The sequence below is a fragment of the Carcharhinus amblyrhynchos genome, unplaced genomic scaffold (genome assembly GCF_965287045.1).
Source record: "Carcharhinus amblyrhynchos unplaced genomic scaffold, sCarAmb.v2.hapA scaffold_44, whole genome shotgun sequence".
Lineage (NCBI taxonomy): Eukaryota > Metazoa > Chordata > Chondrichthyes > Carcharhiniformes > Carcharhinidae > Carcharhinus > Carcharhinus amblyrhynchos.
Window position 1 is genome coordinate 2,133,514 of NW_027649785.1, and position 17,893 is coordinate 2,151,406.

The following is a 17,893-nucleotide window of genomic DNA, read 5'->3' on the forward strand; positions in this document are numbered from 1 at the left end:
AAAGGAATAATTAAGCCAATTTTTTGAACAAAAGATACATGTGAATCAAAGAAGGAAACAGAGATTGATCTTTTTCGCATCACATATTTTATCTGTTGCCTGCAGGCTCTCCATGATCAAATGTTGAGCAAAGCTGTACATCTTAGCTTTAGTAACATGCCTTCATCATAATATGACTTCCCATTTCTTTGTTCTGAAAAGTCAGAATTAGAAAAATTCTAAGATGTATTTCACAGACAAAAACACAAGTGCTGGAAAGTCTTGGTTGTTCGTCTGACACTTCAGTTTCATGACACATTGCTGGAAGCATAGTTACACAACACACTGTCAGGAGGAGTAAGACTCAGGTTTGACCTGCAACTTCCAGCTTTACATGTTCCCAAAATCAGCCAGAATGTGGGGCGAGAGCAAAGAAACAGAATGAAGGAAATAAGAGACAGTAAAAAAAATACAAGTGGACATGGGAGGGAAGTAGTAGTTGAAGAATCTATGGGTTGCATTCGCTTTGAGTTAAGTTTTTAGGTGATTACACTGAAAGCAGTATCTCAATTCAGGAGTGGGACAGATGACATTGACACCCCAGGAAATAAGACGTCTGAAGGTGTCACTTCATTATCAAACATAAACACTTCAGATCTTGACTTCTCTGTTAATTGGTTGATAATGTGCAAGAACAACAGGCAGAATTTTACAGCCCTGTCAGGGTGGGGGCTGGAAAATACAGCAGAGCTGGAAGATTTTGCTGGCTGAAGTGGCTGTGAAATTTGTTTCACAAAAGTAGGTAATCCAATGGACATTGCATGCTTAGATGTACCCTAATAAATGAAACGATATAGTCAGGTCAAAAATACCTTAACTGGTAAGCTAGAGTTTAAACACACTTGGAATAAACAAAAAATAGATAATTTCAAATGGGCCACACACAATATTCTGATGCAGGAAAATGATGCTGAAGCATTTGCTTTCACTCAGAAACTTAAATTGTGATTTGATGATGAATGAAGATCCGAATGTAAGAGGCTACTACATTTCACTCAAAAGCAAAGTCATCCTGAAAACAATAGAAGATTGGAAATAGAAGAGCAGCCTTTTAGGAACAAGGATTTTGTGGATGGGCTGTGAAAGGATACACATATATTTCAGACTCATTTGTACATGGTCTATAATAAGAGTTGCTGAAACTTTCCTTATGATGATGACAGCCAGGAGAAAGGTCCTTGCTTAGGGGAATTTTGATTTGCATAAGAATCTGGCGTTTCTGAATAATCAAAGAAAAGAAACCATATTAGAGGAAATGGTTATATTGCTGATATTGTTGTAAATTGTCATCATTTTACTTAAACACTCAACAATAAAACACTGTAAAAATGTCTCAAGTGCTTCACCAGCACATTATAAAATAAAATTTGATACCAAGCCACGTAAGAAGATATTAGGGCAGATGTTTAAAAGCTTGGTCAAAGTAGTAGGTTTCAATTCTTAAAGGAGGAGGATAAATTCTCTCAGAGAGTCGTTGGGGTGTGGAATGCACTGCCTGCTGTGATAGTGGAATCGGACACTTTAGGAACTTTCAAGCGGTTATTGGATAGGCACATGGAGCACTCCAGAATTACAGGGAGGGGTAGCTTAATCTTGGGATTGGACATAGCTTGGCACAACATTGATGGCCGAAGGGCCTGTACTGTGCTGTAATGTTCTATGTTTCTATGTTTCTGGAAGAGAGAGGTGGAGAAACAGTGAGCCTTGTGTTGAGGAGAAACCTTTTCACCCAGAAGGAGGTGGGAGTCTGGAACTCACTGTCTGAAAGGGTGATTGAGGCAAATCTCTCGTAACATTTAATAAGTATTTAGATATTCACTTGTGCTGCTGTAACTTCAATGGCCACTGGACAAGTGCTGGACAATGAGATTAGTGTCACCAGATCTTTGTTGACCGACATGAACACAATGGGCCAAATGGCCTCCTTCTGTGCTATAAACTTCTATGAATGTAACAAGAGAGCACAGATTTAAGTGATTTGCAGAAGATACGCACGTGATGTGTGAAAACTTTTGTTCACTCAGCGAGTAGTTCAGGTCTGGAATGCACCACCTGGAAGTGTGGTGGAGGCAGGTTTAATCGAGGTATTCAAGAGGACAGCTGAAGACATGGCCACCACTGGTTCAACAAATAAAATCAGGGATGTTAAAAAGGCCATAATTGATGGAGCACGGATAACTTGGAAGATTGTGAGGTTACAAAAATAAGGAGAGGTGTGGCTACAGAGGGATCTGAAAAAAAGATACGAATTTTAAACTTGAGGCTTTGCTGAACTGGGAGCCAATGTAGACCAGGTGAAGTGGGTGAACAGGACTTGGTGTTAGTTCACAGAATCACAAAATTGTTACAGCACAGAAGGAGGCCCATTGTATCTGCTGTGACTCTTCAAATGAGCGTCAAGACTCAGTGCCATTCTCCTGCCCTTTACTCTGTACGCCTGCACTTTGTTTCTATTCAAATAATCATCTAATGCCCTCTTGAATACCTCGATTAAACCTGCCTCCACCATCCAGGCAGTGCATTCCAGACCCCAACTACTCTCTGAGTATGTTTCTTCTGCAAATCACTTAAATCTGCGCTCTCTTGTTACATTCATAGAAGTGTTACATAGCACAGAAGGAGGCCATTTGGCCCACTATGTTCATGCCGATCAACAAAGATCTGGCTGTACTAATCCCATCATCCAGCACTTGGCCAGTGGCCATTGAAGTTACAGCAGCACAAGTGGATATCTAAATACTTATTAAATATTACAAGAGATTTTCTTCCATTGCCCTTTCAGGCAGTGAGTTCCAGACTCCCACCTCCTTCTGGGTGAAGGAGTTTCTCCTCAACACCCCTCTTAGCTTTGTTTCTCGTACTTTAAATCTATCTCCCCTGATTATTGACCCTCTACCAATGGAAAAAGCATCTTCCTATCCACCTTATCTATGTCCCTTATAATCTTACACACCTCCATCAGATCCCCTCCCAACCTTCACTGCTCCAAGGAAAACAACTTCAGCCTATCCAGTCTTTCCTCATGGTTTGGATTCTCCAGCCCAGACAGCATCCTGGTAAATCTCTTCTGCACTCTTTCCATCCCATGATGTGGTGAACAGTACACTGTAGAGCATGCAGTACTTTAGTTGTGGCCTAACCATCATTTTGTACAGTTCCAGCATGACATTCCTGCTCTTCTATTCTTTGCTTTGGCTAATTAAGGCAAGTATCCACTGTGCCTTCTTAACCACTTTATTCTGCCAACTTCAGAGATCTGTGGCTCTGCACACAAAGATCCCTCTGACCCTCATTGCTTTCCAGGTACCTACCATTCGTAGTGTAATCCTTTGCCTTTTTACCCCTTCCTACGGGCATTGCCTCACACTTTCCAGCTTGTATTCCATTTGCCACGCCTCTTCCCACCTGACAAGTCCATTAATATTCTTCTGCAATCTTCGGCTATCCTCCTCGCTATTAACTACCCTACCGAATCTTGTGTCATCTGCAAACATCTTGATCATACCTCCTACATTCAAGACCAAATCGTTAATGAACACCACAAATAGCAAGCAGGAACAGTTTCAACTCTGTCCAGCCCCCTCAGAATTTGGAGTATCTCTATTAAATCTTCAGTGTGATTGATGTGAAGAGTGGCGGGGGATTCTGCAGATGGGATGGTGATCAGGGGGTGGGGTGGGGGGTTGTCGTAAAGGGGGACCCATCGGGAGAGTTCGAATGCTGGTGATCTGTGTTGCTATGTGGAGGGGGTGGGGGAAAGGGGTTACACTGCCACTGATGATTGGGGTGGCAGCAATGTCTGCTGAGTGGGTGTGCGGGGGTGTAGGGCAGTGGGATGGAGAGGCAGTCAGTCTCCCAGTTCAGTGGGAAATCAGGGCACCTGTTGAATGGTGCCCTAAGCAATCAGTAGCTGGCTTCACCAGCAAGCTTAGGCTCCGCCAATCGTCCTCCCATTGGCGAGAATCGCATTTCTGTCCAAAAGTGCATCATCGTATTGCATTTTCAAACTCGTTAAAAAAACAGTCCTGAAACTCTCCTGTATTTATTTATTTATTTGTCACAAGTAGAAAATTCCCTAGTCACCACACTCCGGCGCATGTTTGGGTATGCTGAGGGAGAATTTAGCTTGGCCAATGCACCTAACCAGCATGTCTTTCAGACTGTGGGAGGAAACCAGAGCACCCAGAGGAAACCCACACAGGCATGGGGAGAACATGCAAACTCCACACAGACAGTCGCCCAAGCCGGTAATTGAATCCTAGAGCTGTGAGGCTGCAGTGCTAACCATTGTGCCCCCAGCAAGTTTTCTCGCTCGTTCTATACTGAGAGATAAGATCATTCCCTTAGTGTTTTGGGGTGAAACTGTATGTTTCTTACCTTTCTAATGAATGTGATCAAAGTGGCCAATTAATAACCATCTTACCTTGTGAGTGTAACATTGGAATCTTACTTGAGGGCTCAGATAATCCAGTGCTGACTGGAATTTCTCTAACTGTGAATTAACAAAAAGACAGATTTGGTTTGATTAGAAGAGAGTGAGGAACAACACAGAGCTCAGAACAAGAGGGGAAAAAAAAACTTTTTTATTATAAATGTTTATTTATAAGATATAGAAACATCTTTTAAGTTTGCTGTTTTGTGTTTGTATCTGTTGAGCAATAATAATCATTTTTTGTTTAAGTTTTAATATGAATGTTTTGCAAGGGTTCCTTCAGTCCTGCTGGGAGATCAAAAGGATTCTGTAGTTGGAAAAGTTTGAGATAAAAGATGAGACGATGAGATGAAATTCGGGGAGGTAATGGTTTAGTGGTATTATCGCGAGTCTATTAATCCAGAAATTTAGCTAATTGCTGGGGACCTGGGTTCAAATCCCACCGCAGCAGATGGTCAAATTTGAATTCAATAAAAAAATCTGGAACTAAGAATTTAGGTGGCGATGAAACCATTGTCGATTGTCGGAAAAACCCACCTAGTTCACTAATATCCTTTAGGAAAGGAAATCTACCATTCTTACCCGGTCAGGCCTACACGTGACTTCAGAGCCACGGCAATGTGGTTGACTCTAACTGCTCTTGGTAACTAGGGATGGGCAATAAATGTTGGCCAGCCAATATCCCACGAATGAATAAAAAAATCAAAATTTAGGAATTCGCTATATGCTTTTTGAGACACATGGGATTGTAATTGTCACAACTGACTTCAGGCAAAATGAAATGATATTTCTTTTGTTTCCAATAATGGGACTGATGAATATTTTCAATAAAAGGATAAAGTACGTTTTAAAAAATTCCAGGAAGGATAAATGCACATTAAAATAGATGTCTCAATTAATAAATATTAATGGGTGTCTCATATTTTAACTTCATAACAATATGCAGTTATGGCACTTGCACATGATTTCTTTGACAATTTTCATCACTGTATATTTTCTTCGGTGGAGAGAAAAGAAAAGCAACAATTAGAAGTTATTTCAGGAGAGATGTCTTGACTCTTTACTCCTTTCTCGTTAAAGAGCCTTTCTTGATCTATTTGTGATCATGCTTTACTGATAATCTGTTGCTGCAGTTTTAACTATTGACCACAGTCTAGTTTAATAAGCATCTAAGAAGCAGCTAAAGTGATAGGCAAAGTCAACATGTGGAGTTGATTTTAACCCTAGCCACCAGACAGATATTGGGTTGGCCAGGTTACTTACTTGGGAGCTGACTATTCATAACTTAACCTGCTCTCCTGAGCAGACAGCAAGGTCATTCAGCCAAAGCTGACACAGTCCTTCTTTACACATATATGTTGTGTTCTAATAATACAATTGGTATGTTATGGTAATTTTAATTTGGTGACTGGGAAGCCAGTGTTAATCTCTTGATAAACCAATATAGTGGGGAAGAGGATTAGGGCTCAAAAAAGCAAGACCTGGACAACATTCATACTTGGGCAGATTAATGACAAGTAACATTTGCACCACACAGGTACCAGGCAATGATCATCTCTGACGAGAGAGAATCTAAGATAAAAGCAAAATGAAGCATCATCCAGACTGGAAATGTTGGCTCTATTCTCTCTCCACAGATGCTCTCAAACCTGCTGAGATTTTCCAGCATTTTCTGTTTTTGTCATGAAGGGAGAACCTAACCATCTCCTAGAACCATGGAACCATAGAAAATTACAGCTCAGAAACAGGCCTTTTGGCCCTTCTTGTCTGTGCCAAACCATTTTTTGCCTTATCCCACTGACCTGCACTTGGACCATATCCCTCCACACCCCTCTCACCCATGAATCCGTCCAAGTTTTTCTTAAATGTTAAAAGTGACCCCGCATTTACCACTTTATCCGGCAGCTCATTCCACACTGCCACCACTCTATACGCGAAGAATCCCCCCGCCCCCCAATATTCCTTTCAAACTTTTCTTCTTTCACCCTTAACCCATGCCCTCTGGTTTTTTTCTCCTCTAGCCTCAGTGGAAAAAGCCTGCTTGCATTCACTCTATCTATACCCACCAAAATCTTATATACCGCTATCAAATCTCACTTCATTCTTCTACGCTCCAGGGAATAAAGTCTTAACCTATTCAATCGCTCTCTGTAACTCAGCTTCTCAAGTCCTGGCAACATCCTTGTGAACCTTCTCTGCACTCTGTCAACCTTATTTCCATCCTTCCTCTAACTAGGTGAACAAAACTGTACAAAATACTCTAAATTCGGCCTCACCAATGCCTTATGCAACATTACCATAACACTCCAACTTTTATAGTCGATACACCGATTTATAAAGGCCAATGTACCAAAAGCATTCTTTACAACCCTATCCACCTGTGATGCCACTTTTAGGGAATTCTGTACCTGTATTCCCAGATCCCTCTGTTCAACTGCACTCTTCAGAGTCCTACCATTTACCCTGTACATTCTACTTTGGTTTGTCCTTCCAAAGTGCAATACCTCACACTTGTCTGCGGTAAATTCCATTCTCCTCTTGACATTCATTGATGTTACCATCACTGAATCCCCCCTTGTCAGCATTCTGGGCGTTACCATTTATCAGAAATTGAACTGGACCAGTCACATAAATGCCGTGGCTACAAGAGCAGGTCACAGGTCACAGTACAGGAATTCTGTGGTGAGTAATTCATAAGAACATAACAACTAAGAGCAGGAGTAGGCCATCTGGCCCCTTGAGCCTGCTACGCCATTCAATAAGATCATGGCTGATCTTTTTGTGGACTCAGCTCCACTTATCCACACGCTCACCATAGCCCTTGATTCCTTTAATGTTCAAAAATTTATCTATCCTTGCCTTAAAAACATTCAATGAGGTAGCCTCAACTGCTCCACTGGGCGGGGAATTCCACAGATTCACAACTCTTTCTGTGAAGAAGTTCCTCCTCAACTCAGTTCTAAGTCTGCTTCTCCTTATTTTGAGGCTATGCCCCCTAGTTCTAGTTTCACCCATTAGTGGAAACAACTTCCCTGCTTCTACCTTATCTATTCCATTCATAATCTTATATGTTTGTATAAGTTCTCCCCTCATTCTTCTGAATTCTAATGAGCCCCAGTCTCTCCTCAAAAGCCAACCCTCTCGACTTCAGAATCAACCTAGTGAATCTCCTCTGCACCTTTTCCAGTGCCAGTATATCCTTTCCTAAGGAGACCAAAACTGTACAAAGTACTCACCAGCACCTTATATAGCTGCAACATTTTTAAACTCCATCCCTCTAGCAATGAAGGCCAAAATTCTATTTGCCTTCTTAATTACCTGCTGCACTTGCAAACCAACTCCTTGAGACTCCTGCTTAAGGACACCCGTCCCTCTGCACAGCAGCATGCTGCAATTTTTTACCATTTAAATAATAGTCCATTTTGCTATTATTCCTACCAAAATGGATGACTTCACATTTACCAACATTGTACTCTATCTGCCAGACCCTCGCCCACTCACTTAAATTATCTATATCCCTTTCATCTCCTAATTCCCTAAAGGGTGACCACCGCTTGTAAGGCACAAGTCAGGAATGTGATGGGTGCAGATCCAACAGCACTCAAGAAGATCCACACCATCCAGGAGAAAACAGGCTGATTGCTGGCACCCATCCACCATCTTCAAAATTCACTCTGTACATCAATGTTAGTCATGGCACAAATCAATTCCAGCCTGCCGGACTACCTAGATCCACTATAGTTTGCCTACTGCCGCAACAGGGTCCACAGCAGATGCCATATCCCTGGCCCTGCACTCGACCCTGGAACACCTAGATAACAAGGACACCTATGTCAGACTCCTATTTATTGACTACAGCTCAGCCTTCAACATTATTATTCCCACGAAACTAATCGCCAAAGTCTGTGGCCTGGGCCTCGGCACTTCTTTCTGCGACTGGATCCTGAACTTCCTAACTCACAGACCATAATCAGTAAGGAGAGGCAGCAACATCTCCTCCATGATCATCCTCAACACCAGTGCCCCACAAGGCTGTGTTCTCAGCCCCCAGATATACTCCTTATACACCTATGACTTTGCAGCTAAATTCCCCTCCAGTTCGATTTTCAAGTTTGCTGACCACATCACCATAGTGGGTCAGATCTCAAACAATGATGAGACAGAGTACAGGAATGAGATAGAGAATCTGGTGAATCTGGCCAACAATAATCTCTCCCTCAATGTCAACAAGAAGAGGGAGATCGTCATTGATTTCACAAAGCGTAAAGGGGAACATGCCCTGTCTACTTCAATGGGGATGAAGTAGAAAGGGTCAAGAGCTTCAAGTTTTTAGATGTCCAGATCACGAACAACCTGTCCTGGTCCCCTCATGCTGCCACTATAGTTGAGAAAGCCCACGAACGCCTCTACTTTCTGAGAAGACTAAGGAAATTTGGCACGACTCTCACCAACATTTACAGAATGCACCATAGAAAGCATTCGTTCTGTTTGTATCGCAGCTTGGTATGGCTCCTCTCTGCTCAAGGCTGCAAGGAATTGCAAAATGTTGTAAATCCATCACGCAAGCCAGCCTCCCATCCATTGACTCTGTCTACACTTCCCACTGCCTCGGCAAAGAAGCCAGCAAATTACGGCCCCAATGCAACTCATTCTCTCTTCCATCTTCTTCCTTTGGGAAAAAGATACAGAAGTTTGAGGTCATGTACCAACTGACTCAAGAACAGTTTCTTCCCTGTTGCTGTCAGACTTTTGAATAGTCCTACCTCATATTAAGTTTCTCTACACCCTAGATATGACTGTAACATTACATTTTGCACTCTTTCGTTTCCTTCTCTATGAACGGCATGCTTTGTCTGCAAAGCACGCAAGAAACAATACTTTTCACCGTATGTTAATACATGTGACAATAATAAGTCAAAACAAATCAAATCATAGTGGCTGCAGTGTGTACCATTGAGAAGATGCGCTACAGGAATGTAACAAAGCTCTTCAACAGCATCTTCCAAACCCTTGACCTCTACCAGCTGGAAGGATAAGGTGGTTGCACCTGCAAGTTCTCTCCAAGCCACACACTATCCCAACTTGGATATATATCGCTGTTCCTTCTATGTCACTGGTTCCAAAATCATGAAACTCCCTCTCTCCCTTGTACTATGGGTCTACCTACAGCATATAATCTGCAGCAGTTTAAGAAGCCGGCTCAATCCCACCTTCTCAAGGGTAATTAGGAATGGATAATAAATGTTGGTCTATCCAGTAATGTCCACATCCATTGAGTGAATGAATAAAACATTTTTTAGGACTTCTTTTAAAAAAAAATCCTTATCTGTCCGGAAGGAACAGGCATGTTCCACCGGACTCTGCTACTACAGACTTTCACCACTACGCCCTCCTGGAGGGACAGGTCCAACTCAGGTCCAGGTCCAGTGATCTCACCATTTACTGGTTCTTGGTGGGTAGTCGTTGCGCTGGGTAAGTTTCTGCAACTCGCCTCAACTTTCCCCCCAGTTTGGAACATATAAGCGGCTTCATTTCTGGACCAATGTGTAAATTTCTAACTCATTGTGCCATCCACCCGTTTTATCCAATTTGACTTGGGACATGCTGAGAGGGCACGGGATCCAAGGGCCTTTGGCCTTGTGGATCAAGAACTGGCTTGCCTGCAGAAGGCAGAGAGTGGTTGTGGATGGGTCTTTTTCGGCATGGAGGTCAGTCACCAGTGGAGTGCCCCAGGGATCTGTTCTAGGACCCTTGCTGTTTGTCATTTTCATAAATGACCTAGATGAGGAAGTGGAGGGATGGGTAAGTAAGTTCGCTGATGATACGAAGGTCGGTGGTGTTGTGGATGGTCTGGAAGGATGTCAAAAGTTGCAGCAGGACATAAATAGGATGCAGGACTGGGTGGAGAAGTGGCAGATGGACTTCAACGCGGATAAATGTGTAGTCGTCCATTTTGGCAGAACCAATGGGATGAACGAGTACACTATCAAGGGCAGGAGTCTTAGTAGTGTTGAAGAGCAGAAGGATCTTGGGGTCCGGGTCCACAGGACTCTTAAATCGGCCTCGCAGGTGGAGGATGTGGTCAAGAAGGCGTATGGTGTACTGGCCTCCATTAATCGAGGGATTGAGTTTAGGAATCGGGAGGTAATGCTGCAACTTTATAAGACCCTTGTCAGGCCTCACTTGGAGTACTGTGCGCAGTTCTGGTCGCCTCACTATAGGAAGGACATAGAAGCTATTGAAAGGGTACAGAGGAGATTTACAAGAATGTTGCCTGGACTGGGAGGCATGCCTTATGAAGTTAGGTTGAGGGAGCTGGGACTCTTTTCCCTGGAGAGACGAAGGTTGAGAGGTGACCTGATAGAAGTTTATAAAATGTTGAGAGGAATAGATAGGGTGGATTCTCAGAGGCTATTTCCCCGGGTTGAAATGGTCGCTACGAGAGGACACAGATTTAAGGTGCGGGGAGGCAAGTACAGAAGTGATGTTAGGGGTGAGTTTTTCACTCAGAGGGTGGTGAGTGAATGGAATAGGCTGCCGTCAGTGGTGGTGGAGGCAAACTCGCTGGGGTCTTTTAAAAGACTTCTGGATGAGTATATGGGATTTAATGGGATTGGGGGTTATAGATAGGTCTATAGATTGGTAGGTGTTGATGTGATCGGCGCAACTCGTGGGCCGAAGGGCCTGTTTGTGCTGTAGTGTTCTATGTTCTATGTTCTTTCAGATATCAATGACATCAGAGGTTTTGAGAATATGGGTGGGATTTTCTCCCTCCACCACCCACCATCAGCATCCTCCCCACCACTGCCCCCCCCCCACGCACACACACACACACACACACACACACACACACACACACACACACACACACACACACACACACACACACACCATCGCAGCATGTTTCTCGGCAGCAGGTGAGCTAGTGATTGGATCTCTTGGTCCTACTGCTGTCAATAGGATATCCCATTGAATCCATCACAGCGGGGGTGCACCATTGGCAGGACTGGAAGATCCTGCCAGCGTGAAGAGCCAGAAGATCTAGCCCTATGTTTTCTAGGCCAGCCAATGAAGTTAATTGTAACAGCTCCAGGGATGAGAGATTAGAGTAATGTTGATTGACTGGAGAAACTTGGTTTGTGCTCCTTGGAGGAGAGATGACTAAGAGAAGATTTGATAGAAATGTTTAAAAGTATGATGCAGAGTAAGCAGTGTCTGAAGTCTAGATAACTAGAGAGCACAGATTTAAGATGATTGACGAATGAAGAGATGCAATATGAGGAATTGGATAAATGCTCAAAAGAGAAAGATTGCAGAGATATGTGGAAAGATTGAAGGCGGGGGTGGCGGGGTGGTGGGAGGAAGTTGTCCCGATGCTTCAAGAAAGCTGTCACAAACTCAATGAGCGAGTTGACTCATTTTCATTAAACAATAGAATCCCAACAGTGCAAAAGGAGGTTATTCTCCTTCATCCAGCCCATCAAATCTGCACTGACTCTCCAACAGAGCATCTTATCCAGGCCTTCTCCGTAATCCCACATATTTATCCTGCTAATCTCCCTAACCTACACATCTTGGGACACTAAGGGGCAATTTACCATGGCCAATCCACCTAACCTACAAAACTTTGCAGTGTGGGAGGAAACTCGAGCATCCGGAGGAAACCCACACAGACACCGAGAGAACATGCAAATCCCATAAAGATAATCACCCAAGACTGGAATCAAACCTGGGTCCCTGGCACTGTGAAGCTGCAGTGCTAACCACTGTGTCATCATACCACCCTTTTGTTCTATGCTATTTTATGATTCTAGCCTGGAGTACGTCACAAATTCGTAAATGACACTATAGGGATTTGTGAGCTGCCACTCGCAACAGAGAGCATAGCTGGTAGTCAGTACTGGTCACAATATTAGAATTTTAATGTTGTAACCTGACTTCTATTGCAGCCTTCATTACTGATGACACCCTGCTGGGTGCATAGCCTTGTAAAATTTCTGCTAAGTATTATATAATCACATGAATGCTACTTTAATCACTGTAACTGCGCAATAAGATCTATATTGTAGACCTGTCTGTACAGTGCATGAGAGTTTTGGTCTTAAGGATTTATGCCTCTGGTCAATGCACAAATAAAGCAAATGTTCTTCGTTATAGGAAGAGGGATATGCAGCACAGGTGAATTGATGTGAGAAAAAATGGATTCCATTAGAATAGGTAACCCAAAGTCACATTTAAGGTAATTGGCCATAAATACAGAGGGTAATTTTTTTTCAAAATATGCAGTGAGTTCTGATGATCTGATTAAAAAGGAAATTGTATGTATACTTGAAAAGGGAGAAAGCTACAAGGTTTTTGGAAAAGAACAAAGAAGTGGAATTAGTTGGATAACATTTTGGAAGACACAATGCAGAGCCAAAACACAGAATGGCCTCCCAAGCTTCATTCCATAACACTATAGTCAAGAAAGCCCACCAATGCCTCTTCTTTCTCAGGAGGCTAAGGAAATTCAGCATGTCAGCTATGACTCTCATCAATTTTTATAGATGCACCATAGAAAGCATCCTTTCCAGAAGTATCACAGCTTGGTGTGGCTCCTGCTCTGACCAACACAGCAAGAATCTACAAAGGATTATGAATGAAGCCCAGTCCATCACGCAAACCAGCTTCCCACCCATCAACTCCATTTACACTTCTTACTGCTTCAGAAAAGCAGCCAGCATAGTCTAGGACCCCATGCATCCTGCCATCCGCCAGGAAAAAGATACAAAAGTCTGAGATCATGTACCAACTCACTCAAGAACAGCTTCTTCCCTCATGCCGTCGATAGATTTTGAGTGGATCTATCCTATATTATGTTGACTTCTTTCTACACCCCAGCTATGACTGTAACACTATGAGCCTGATAAGGGGGGGGCAGTTTAGATCGGAGTTGAGGAGGAACTTCTTCACTGAAAGGGTGGTGAATCTCTGGAATTCTCTGCCCGTTGAAGTGGTGGAGGCTACCTCACTAAATATATTTAAGTCATAGGTAGATAGGTTTTTGATAGACAAGGGAATTAAGGGTTATGGGGAGAAAGCGGGAAAGTGGAACTGATCCACTTCAGATCAGCCATGATCTTATTGAATGGCGGGGCAGGCTCGAAGGGCTAGATGGCCTACTCCTGCTCCTATTTCTTATGTTCTTATGATTTTATCATTTTCATTCTAAGTGCTGAATCTGGGCACAATTAAGATCCAACTTGGAAATCTACTTTCAGGTGCACCCATACACACTTAGTCTGAAAAAAAATCACCAATCTGAATTGCGCTGTGGGCGGGGCTTAGCACGCCCAAAACGATCAGAGCTCTGAACTGCGCATGCGCAGCATGGAAAAAAATTTGAAAACCGCGCCACTGTCACATCTCTCCCAGGCCGCAAAAGGCAGATAAAGTGGCCTTGGAGCAAAGCAGGAGCAATGGCCTGCATAGATATCACTCCCACCCCTACAACATAACTTACCCCCTTATCCATCCAACCCCCCGCTACCTAGACCGATCGCGACCATCCGCTCCCTTCCCCCCGACTGATTGCCTGCAGAATGGCAGTGGACTCCCCCTTTCCCCCCCTCTCCCAGAGATCTATCTGACCTCCATCCCAGCATATTTCACATATTCACAGCCAAGTACTTTGACAGCTTCACTTATTAGGTGCATGTGCACTATTATAGCTGCGGAATCCCTTCTCTCTATTGCCTGTACTTGCAAATTCCACTGAGGTACATATCCAGGCCTTTGATGAAGTCATGTAATGAAATTTAGGTGCATGTACAAATAACCGTTGCTTGATTCAACAACCTTTGCAATTGTGTTAGCAACAGCCAACTTGCAGTAAATTTCCCGCCCTCACACCAGAAAATGATTGGGCGTCCCTTCTCCCGCCCCCTCCCTTCCCCAACTAGAGAATGATCTGACCCGCTGCCTCCCGCCTCCCTCCCCTCTCCATCACTGATCTGAGTCACAGAGCTTTTGGAAGTTCTGAACTTACCTCTTCAGCAGCTGGAGTGCCCGAAACAGACCTTTACCAAGCAGGTTTGTTTGGTGCCGAATCTGGATGCGTGAACACGATGGTAAAGGGCGAAATGCTGATAAAGCGGGCAGTTCATTAGTTCAATTTAAATGCATGCAAATGGCCATTTTCGGGCCTTGGTAAAGTGGCTATCTGCGTGGGTGTAGATCGTGTCAATGGCCTCACGCCTGACTTTACTTGGGTGTGACGCAATGGTAAAATTGGGCCCTATGTCTGCACCCTCCCCTTTCCTTCTCCCCTATGTATGCTTTGTCTGTATAGCGTGCAAGAAACAATACTTTTCACTGTATCCCAACATGTGTGACAATGGTAAATCAAATCAAATCCAATAGTAAGATTATTAAAATGTTGCCACAATCCCAGATGGCCATAAGCCACTCTCCCCTTTGAGAGAGAGCTGACTGTTGGTGATTTAGTCTGAGGGTCACCACACGTCAAGCAAGGGGCAAGGTTGAGAAGGTGGACCTTCATGAATAACCTCAGTCGGTATGGAAATTGGAGTAACCCAACTGAAGTAGCCATGCAGTCAACTGAGCTAACTGGCCCCAGTAAGGTTATTGAGAGACAAGTGTAAATATAAATATTCAGTCTCTGAATATTTTTGGGATAGATATTAGATCTTACCGTGTAACTGTAATTACATGAAGGTTTGATCCCAGCTGCAGCTAAGGACCTGAAAAAAGAATTAGAAAATATTAAGTTGATGCTATTGTAAATTAAAATGGGACTGACAGGTTGGCACCTTGTCACTGAGGATGACGAATGGGACATTTTGGAATAGCACCTATCTAATAACTGGATATTCACCTAGTTTAGTTTCAAAATGATCAGTCTAATCAAAATATTACTTCAGATCAATGAAGTGATTTTTTTTTCTTCATTAATGGGATGTGGGCGTCACTGGCTGGGCCAGCATTTATTGATCATTCCTGAGGGCAATTAGAGTCAACCACATTACTGTGAGTCTGGAGTCACATGTAGGTAAAGACAATAGATTTCTTTTCCTAAAGGGCATGAGTGAACTGGATGGGTATTTCAGATATTTGACAATGGTTTCACAGTCTTCATTAGACTCTTAACTCCAGATTTTTATTGAATTCATATTTCACTATCTGCCATGATGGGATTTGAATCTGGGTCCTTAGTGCATTTTCCTGACTCTCTGGATTACTAGTCCAGCAACAAGACCACTGTGCCATTGCCTCCCCTAAAGTGCTGGCACATACTCAGGCAGAGGTGAACTTTCGTGTCAGGCAATGTATCCCAGTGCACATCTGTTCACATAGCACGGAATGAGAAATGGAATTATCAATTGCATTAAGACCCTTCACATCAGACATGAAATAGGCATATTACACCCTTAAAAATCTTTAATGAGAACTTTCCCATAGTGCAGTCTTAGCAGCTATACAGTATTGGTGAAGCTGAGCATCATACTGCAACATTTGTCCATTGTGCTGTGCTGGTTTCTGTGCTTAAAGGGAGATTATTGGTTAGTTGCATGTAATAGCTGCATGTTGATTCAGCAATGGAAGTTGAATTCAGTACTTTGTGATTCAGAGGTGAAAGTGCTACCAACTAAGCTAAACTACACAATCATTGATAGACATAGAGAGAGATTATCAAGCGTAACATTGTACCTCTCACTGTGTCTTTCAATGTCGCTCTTTCTCTATTCCTATTTCTCCCTCTATCCAGCTCCATATTTTCTACTTCTATGTCCACTGCAGTGAAAAATTATATATAAATTATGTTTTACATTTTAATTTTAATTTTACCCTAACAATCTCTCTCCAACAGTGTAGTATATAAACATTTTGAAGTTACACTTGTACCAGTAGAGGGAGTCTGCAGAAGCAATTTTAGTAAAGGAAGCCATTGTTGCTTGTGCACCTTTAATTCTTGTGTCTCAAGTTGTTTTTGGTCCCAAGGACTTCACACTGGCAATGAGGATAGTGAAAAATAATAAACACTGCTTCCAGGAATGATTGTTTGAAGGGATTTCCCTGTCTCTACAGAGAAAACGCCATCTTAAAGTTGCAGACTGCTCTCTAAATTGCAGCTTAGAGACCAGCCATGTTCAGTGCACAAAAAGATGCCAAAAGACAGTACTGGTCCAAGCTAGCATTCCAGACTAGCCACACAGACCCACCAACTATGGTAAGGTCTGCAAGACATAACAGGCTACAAGATGAAGGCATGTAAAATCACCAGCTCCCCTCCCTGATGAGCTCACTGCATTCTACATCCATTTTGAGCAAGAGGTCAGCGAGAGCATGCCCTCCACCCTGGAAGCCTTGGATGAACCTATATCTGAGGTCACCATTGCAGATGTCAGAACAACTTTCTCAAAGTTCAACCCATGGAAAGCGACTGGCCCAGATGGGATTCCCGGATGAGCACTCAGATCGTGTGTGGATCAGCTGGCAGGGTTATTTGCAGACATCTTTAACTTCTCTTTACAATAATCTGCTTCAAGAAGACGACCATCATCCAAGTACCTAAGAGAAACCAAGCAGTGTGCCTAAATGGCTATTGTCCAGTGGTTCTGACATTCATCATTGTGGAGTGCTTCGAAAGGTTAGTCATGGCACGAATCAATTCCATCCTCCTGGACTTCCTGGATCCACTACAGTTTGCCTGCCACTGCAACAGGTTCACAGCAGACGCCATCTTCCTGGCCCTGCACCCAACCCTGGAACACCTAGATAACAAAGACACCTATATCATACTCCTATTTATTGACTACAACTCAGCCTTCGACACCATTATTCCTATGAAACTCATTTCCAAACTCCGTGGTGTGGGCCTCGGCACCTCCCTCTGCGACTGGATCCTGAACTTCCTAATCCACAGAATTAGTTCGAATCAATTCCAGCCTGCTGGACTACCTGGATCCATTGTTTGCCTACCACTGCAATAGGTCCACAGCAGACGCCATATCCCTGGCCCTGCACTCAACCCTGGAACACTTAGGTAACAAGGACACGTATGTCAGATTCATATTTATTGACTACAGCACAGCCTTCAACACTATTATTCCCACAAAACTAATTTCCAAACGCTGTGACCTGGGCCTCGGCACCTCCCTCTGCGACTGGATTTCAGACCACAATCAGTAAGGATAGGCAACAATACCTCCTCCACGATAACCTCAACACTGGTGCCCCACAAGGCAGTGTTCTCAGCCCCCTCCTTATGACTGTGTGGCACTGCTCTGGAGCAAACTGTTATTGAGTCCCTGGATGACACCTCAGAAGGAGGCACTGACGAATCCTCCAAGTACCACAAAGTGTCACCAGCATGTTCCATACAGCCTATTATCATCAAGACGATCACCACAGTGGGTACCT

General features: G+C 43.3%; 1 protein-coding gene across 1 annotated transcript in view; it reads right to left on the minus strand.

Moving 5' to 3' along the window:
• The window catches only part of rnaset2l (ribonuclease T2, like), a 47,649-nt gene continuing 29,756 nt past the window's right edge, over positions 1-17,893 (minus strand). Inside the window, exons 7-9 of the mRNA XM_080181973.1 lie at positions 15,165-15,213; positions 4,463-4,531; positions 1-1,258 (exon numbers count right to left, since the gene is read on the minus strand). Of these exons, the coding sequence (XP_080038099.1) occupies positions 1,091-1,258; positions 4,463-4,531; positions 15,165-15,213 (286 nt within the window). The 3' untranslated portion in view covers positions 1-1,090. The remainder of the gene's footprint in view (positions 1,259-4,462; positions 4,532-15,164; positions 15,214-17,893) is intronic.